Source organism: Juglans microcarpa x Juglans regia, chromosome 3D (assembly GCF_004785595.1).
Source record: "Juglans microcarpa x Juglans regia isolate MS1-56 chromosome 3D, Jm3101_v1.0, whole genome shotgun sequence".
NCBI classification, from domain to species: domain Eukaryota; kingdom Viridiplantae; phylum Streptophyta; class Magnoliopsida; order Fagales; family Juglandaceae; genus Juglans; species Juglans microcarpa x Juglans regia.
Window position 1 is genome coordinate 10,507,263 of NC_054598.1, and position 6,981 is coordinate 10,514,243.

General features: G+C 34.5%; 1 protein-coding gene across 1 annotated transcript; it reads right to left on the minus strand.

Annotated features, from left to right (window-relative positions):
• Positions 1-562: 562 nt before the first annotated feature.
• Positions 563-3,732, minus strand: LOC121256500 (probable 6-phosphogluconolactonase 1). The gene is made up of 4 exons (XM_041157320.1): positions 3,601-3,732; positions 2,808-3,006; positions 2,590-2,725; positions 563-1,274 (listed from the first exon to the last, which is right to left on the minus strand). The coding sequence occupies exons 2-4, from the start codon at positions 2,978-2,980 to the stop codon at positions 783-785; spliced, it is 801 nt and encodes a 266-aa protein (XP_041013254.1). The 5' UTR covers positions 2,981-3,006; positions 3,601-3,732; the 3' UTR covers positions 563-782.
• Positions 3,733-6,981: the final 3,249 nt, after the last annotated feature.

The following is a 6,981-nucleotide window of genomic DNA, read 5'->3' on the forward strand; positions in this document are numbered from 1 at the left end:
ATGGGATCAATGACTTTCATACAATGGGGTCAATGACACGTCATTCTAAAATGAAAGGTGCGATATATATTTGTCAGCATGGCAGTGTCAATTACTTTTAGAAAGCTACAGTTTATGAAATTGAGGGTGGGTGAAGAAGAAAAATTATATCCACGACCTCTTAATCGCCATTTTCTTACATGGCATCCAATGATTGGATTATGAGTAATGGAAGATAAATAATTCTTCAATCCTTTATTGCCGCATTAGAGTTAAGACTTGAGGGATTGTGACAAAAAGGATAGTATATAGCACTTCTTGGGGTGAAGAAACTATTCTTTGAAATCTGGGAGTCTTGTGTCAGTGCAAAATTTGATTTGTAAAATAAATTTAAAATTCAATTCTCTAAGATGATAACAAGTGTTTTTGTTTTATACAAAAATATTTATTTTATTTTCTCAACTGAGCAGGGTGTGTTCTCCTTCCATAAAATATAATCCTTGCTCTAAATTCAAGAGGAGAAAGTAAATATATAAGCACAATTATTTTATTCCAAAGCTTACTCATCAAACTAAGGAACCAGAACAAAATGCTTTGGAATTGAGGCTCCAATCTTATTAACACCTCTTATTACAGGAAAAAAAAGAAAGGATAATCACACTTCTCCAAGCCTTGCTGAATAAGAGAGCAAGAAAAGGCAAAATGGAGAATTTAACCAGAAGAGGAAAAGGCAAAAATGAGAGAGAGGATAATCCAAAGGGGTCTAATCCCACCACTACATATAAGCATACCCACGCTCAAACCTACTCAGAAAATTGAGAACGGTCAAGTTTTGATGCAGCTGGCTTGTCCAAAAACCATACCAACTTCCCTTTCATTGGCTGGACCATCCTCGCGGGAGGTGACGGGCAGTCACGTCCCACATTGTCAATTGCAAAGTGCACAGCCTCTGCTTTGCTGTCACCTGTTACAACCATGGCTACATTGGAGGCTGAGTTGATGACAGGCAAAGTGAATGTGATTCTCTCCAGTGGGGGTTCGGGAGAGTCTGTAATAAAAGTTACCCACTCATCGCTTTCGTTGAGCACCGAGTTGTTAGGGAATAGTGAGGCAATATGGCCATCAGGGCCCATTCCAAGGAGAATAAGGTCAAACTTTGGGCAGTCACCAATCTCGGACACACTGACTACACGAGTTTTCACTAATTGACGAATGGAAAACTTGTACTCATCAGCAGCCTCCTCAGCCGACACTGAGTAATTAATAGAATGCACATGACTGGGAACTATAGGCACCTGAGAACATAAAATCAAGGTGATCTGATGAGAAACTACACACATCCTTTAACATTGATATGCAATCTAAGATTTTATGAATAAACTAGCACATGTAATCTATCAACCCGCAATTCCATTATGACCCAAAGGGTCTTCAAATCTCAATCTTTTTTTTTTAGCCCATCAGAGACCTTAGACCCATTCGACCTAGAAGCCAATCAATGGCAGGTAGGTATCTCCAACCCTATGCTATAAGTAGGATTTTGATCCTAGGCCTCCTGTCTATATCAAGAGACTTACATGGAACTCTAATCGACACTCAAAACAACATTTACATGGTGATATTGGTAGACTGCATCTCGTCAGTGACTAAAGCGAGAAGATTTTGGCTTGTACTTATTATTACTTATTATTTATTCCACCATTCCGGGACATTTCTTCTAGATCTAAGGGTTTTTTTATTATTTACTATTTATTTTTACTTGTTATTTTTATTTTTGCTGCTATTTCAGATCCAATTTGTTCTTCCATGTTTACCATCATATCTTTGTTTTCCAGAGATCAACAATTAAAGGCAATGCCAATTGATGACAGGAACGATATAGTTGTTGACATATATCCGAAATACAACACGCACAGAGGACTGGATGAAAAATGAAAGTGAAACAGGATATTTATTGCCAACCCCTTGTAGTTTACATTTAAAACAATGAATTAAGTTGAATGGAAGTGCCTTAATTAAACTCTGTAAAAACAAGCGAACAATAATACACAAGGCAACACTTTTTCTAGAAAAATGTGGTGTACCTGATGTAGCTATTGGAAAGTTATTTCAGAATTTGAACTGAATAAAAAATAGAGGACAAAATGACTACATAACCACCAAAATGATATTTGCCTAAAGTCTTTCCCACCACTTTTACAATCAATTAAGAGCCAGTTTTACAAACTTGAAAGTCCACAAAAGAAGACAACTCTAACAAACATAGGATGGCTGTAAATACGACATCGTAATCTTAAGGAAACCAGGAATTTGAGCATTAGGTAGCAAGTTTCCAGGTAGTCTAAAATTGACTAGGTAAATGCAATAAGTTCCTTTTACTTCCAGTTGCACATTTTGAATGCAACTAATAATTAAAGGGCTGAAGCCTTTAGTATTTTCTATCTACTAGAAAATCCAGAAGATCTCGTGAATCTTTTCTTTCTTAATAGAAGAAAAGGCATGCCCAGTGTGAATCTTCTAATCACTCAAGAAGAAGAAAGCAATGGAAGTATAAGAATGTTGAAGTGTAAGTACTAAAGACAGAAGAATATATGAAGTGGAGGAACAAACCTTGGACAATAGGCCATCCTTTGCTTGCTTATAATTGCTGTCAGTATGATTTTTGGCCACAACACGCTCATCAGCCCAAAATATATACCATTTGGACCAGTCCACAGTCTTGTTGTACGGAGCTTCACAGAGTTTCCTGTTTTTCACCTTATTTTTAAACCAAAGCACCAAAATCGTAAACTAAAGAAATCAGACAGCAAAAGGAAGGTTTTGATTACCCTATTAAGCCAACGAGAGAACCACCGGACAACGCAATGGCAAAGACACCCCGCTCCTTCACCGATGCCTCTGATAATTCAGCAATATAGTCTGCCAAATTGGTGCTAAGCTCATCCAAACTTTCATGGATTCTCACCTCCCCTCTATCGTCACGAGCCCCAGAGACAGCCATGCTTGCAACAAGTTATCAGCTCTATCCTAGAAACAGGAGAACGACAAGAAGACCAAAATTCAGATTGGTTCCATTTTTCTTGTTCTCTTTTTTCCCTTCCACGAATACAATTTCGCCTACAGTTTCTCGGTTTAAATATAAAGATAAGTAAGAAGCAAGCAATATGACATCAATCCTAAGAAAAGAACATTGTATAATTGCTTCGAAGAAAATGGACCAGAACAGAAACATCACCCTCCTTGCAGCTCGTAGATATCGGATTATACAGGGGAATGTAAAAGTCTAGATCATTTAGATTCTACAGAATCCATGACTGAATGATTTTCTTTTCCAAAAGAAGATTTTGGGAATAATGAACATGTGGTAACACAACTCACTCTGTCTTTATAGACATATTTCTGCAAATCCAACAAAAGGAACTGAAATCGAGTCGAACAGAAATATTTCTCAGCAAATATAGATATAGCAGGATCATAAAACATTTTCAAGTCGCAACCCCATTACACCAAGAAATCAAAATATACAATTTAGAAAAAAAAAAATCCCATGCAATCTAAGAGTCTAAGACACTAAACAACGCTTGTCGCAGAACAAAAACACAATAAAAGCGAAATGCTTACAAGGAAGAAGAAGGAGAAGGCCTATGGCAAGAGAAGAAAAAACCGATGAAGGTGGAAGATTGGTACGAACAAGAAATCACTATAAATAATGCTACACAGGAACATTATTCTATAATCCATTAAACTCAGATTGTAACAAAACCTTTCGCAAGTCGTTGAGAAGAATTTTTACCTTTTGGGCTTCCACGTGCGTCCAATGACCGCGACATAATACACGCGCGCACACACTCTCTGTGCTTTTCTTGAACTGCTGTAAATATAAAATGATTATATAAAAATTAATTCACAGACTCACTTCAATTTATAAATTTATTTTTATATAATTTTTTTGTAATTAAGATATTTATCTTTCTTAAAAGATGAGAAAATTCTTCAATTCTAGATCTCTGCATAAACATCTGAGACAAAAACAAAGAAAAATAAAAGTTCAATAAATACATATAAATCTTGTTGAGTCATAATTCTGCAGAAAGAAAACAAAAAGTAATTAAATTTTGCAGTTGGCAAGTTAGAAATATTTATAAGGCAGTTTTGTTTATCGTTGGGATGGGAAATAGAAAATTTTGCATAAGAGAAGAGTAATGGAAGCAGTTGGCAAGCGGACAGACACCTGCCCCAAGCTGACGCTGAAACATGGACAACAAATAGTTCTGTGGGTCTTGCTTGGATCATCCATCCTATTCAGGCTAGTGGCATTTAATTTAGTTTTTAATTTGAGAAAATTTATTTTGAAATCTTTTTTTTTTTTTTACGTTGATAACTCATCTTTGATGTTTTAATTTTTTAAGATTATAATAGATCTCACTATATAAGTATTATGCTAGCATACCAATTTATATGTGGCAAAATTCTTGTAATTTATCTGTTTCTTGTACTGGATCTTCGGCTTTTTTTTTTCTCTTTAATCATAGATACACTAATTAAAATTGACATTTTTTTTTTTGTTTACTTTGGATTAATAAGGGCTTATAATAAAATGAACTCTTCTACTTATAATTTATGTATCGTACACTATACTACACTTGATTTTTTTATTTTTTATTTTTATTTTATTTTTACTAAATTATAAGAATTGTTTTACTCATCGTCTGGATACTTGTTGACCTGGATTTTCATTTTTTATTTTTTTATTTTTTTCTCTAACATGTATGTTGTGTAAGAGTACAGTCAGTGCCCGTTATCTGTCACTTGTCCGCATAAGATTCTTAAGGATCTCTACAGCAAGCGAGACTCATTTTCCAATCCCTTAAATTGCCATAGGCTTAGCCATATTGTTTTGTTCAATCTTTGGGCCTACATTTCTTAATTATAGAAACCAACTTTTCTCCAACCTCCACGTACGTAGAAAATAGAAAGCAACGTGTCAAGAGAGAGTGAGTTAAGAATCTCTCGATATCATAAGCACGCAACAGTGAAAAGAAAGTTTGCCCCCACGCGGGGGGGGGGGGGGCCGGCGGCGGGCGGGGTCAAGTAAAAAGTAAGATATATAAATCGACAAATAATATTTATAGTTATAGAATGTATAAGTATCGTATATTTTTTTTTAAAAATAAATAATTATGAAAATTACGTGAAAAAATTAATTTTTTTTAATAATCGACCATAATTCTTTTAAAAAAAATGAGGTACGCTTACACAACCCATGACTACATTTAACGTTACTCATAAAGCCTAATACCACCAAATCAAAACCCCCCACATCATGACAAATAAAAACTTCCTACCCCATATTGAGGAATCCAAGCATTATCAAAGCTTGATGTATATGATGGGTTCCTAGCTTGTTTACTCCTTTTGGGGTGAATCAGGAACCATGAACCCCATCTTGGCTTGACATCTTCTCCTCCTTTCATTTTAAGGAGACGTTGGAGATCGGACTCAATGTTAATATGGGATTTACACCTTCCAATATTGTTGTGATGTGTATGTCATCTAACAAGTGAATAATATAATCGAGTGCCTGTAAACAAATTCAATACAACTCTCTCCCAAGTTGCTCTCTCTCCTCAAGCCAAAACTCTCATTTTCTCTCACCCCTCAGTTACTCTCCCTCTCTCCCCCCTCAAGCCCACTGACAGATCTAAGATGGGGATATATTGGACTTGATTTGGACATCTCCGTCGACCGATTGCTCTGTAAATAAGCCATGTATATTTTTGTTGCTTTCAAAGAGAAACAATATTTTACAGACTAATGTTGTGAATCTGGTAAAATATAGGACTTGATGATATAAGGGTTGATATTATGATTCTCATTTCTTAAGTATGTTACTTTTTCATAGAGAGACGACTGGTTTGAGATGAGAGAGAGATAGAGCTACAAGTAGAAAGGGAGAGGAGAGTTGAGAGAGAGAGGGGGGGGGGAGATTATTTCATCAAATCAATGCCACCGCGAATACATAATACATATAGTGCCTACGTGAGCGTTTTTTATTAGAGGATGTAAAAATAACACTTCACACCGCATCCAATTGGAAGGTTTTCTCTTCATTCTACCTATATTTATAATAATTAATATTTCTCTTATTAGGCTCTCAAGTGAAACCACACCTTTCCCTAACTAGTAAGTGGGAGCACTTCTTCGTTTGTAACAATTGTGGGCAGGAAAAAGATCAAGACTCCTTTTATTATTGAAAAATGTTACTTTGCCTACTTCATTTTGACACCTCGTATATTTTATTTTTTAAAATTTTTTTTATTTAATAGTTAAGAAAACAACTATTAGTGTATCGATATTTTCTTTATATTTTTTAAAATGCTTTAAAATGATAAAAAAATATAAATAAAAAAATTGAAGAAAAATAGAAACAAAATTTTAAACTAGCGGTAAGATAGAATGATGCACTGACAGAGTAGCACCGCTTATTATTATTACTTAATTAGTAATTACATTATAGGCTTATAGCTAAACTTCAACCCTTTGATGAAGTACTACATTATAGCTGAATGAGAGTAGAGTTATTGCTTCAATATATATATATATATATATATATATATATATATATATATATATTATAATTTGTACCTGCCAGCTAATAAGTACTCTTTTATATACATACCAAAAAATTTCAAAAAAAAAAAAAAATCCCCTTAACATCACGGGAATGTTGGCTCAGTGATAAAGCTCACTCCATGAGATTTGGAAGGTGTGTGAGGTTATGAATTATGAGTTTTCATGATCAATAATTATAAAGAGACGAGACTTAAGTTGCGTTTTAGTGAGGTATTCTTAAGTATTCTGTAAATAATAGTGAAAAAATAATTATAGAATATTGAATAGTGAAAATTATGTAAAAAATAATAATAAAATAATAAATAATAATAAAGTATTCCTAGTACCCAATGTGCAAGGATATGATGCTCTTGCGGTAACACTTGAATA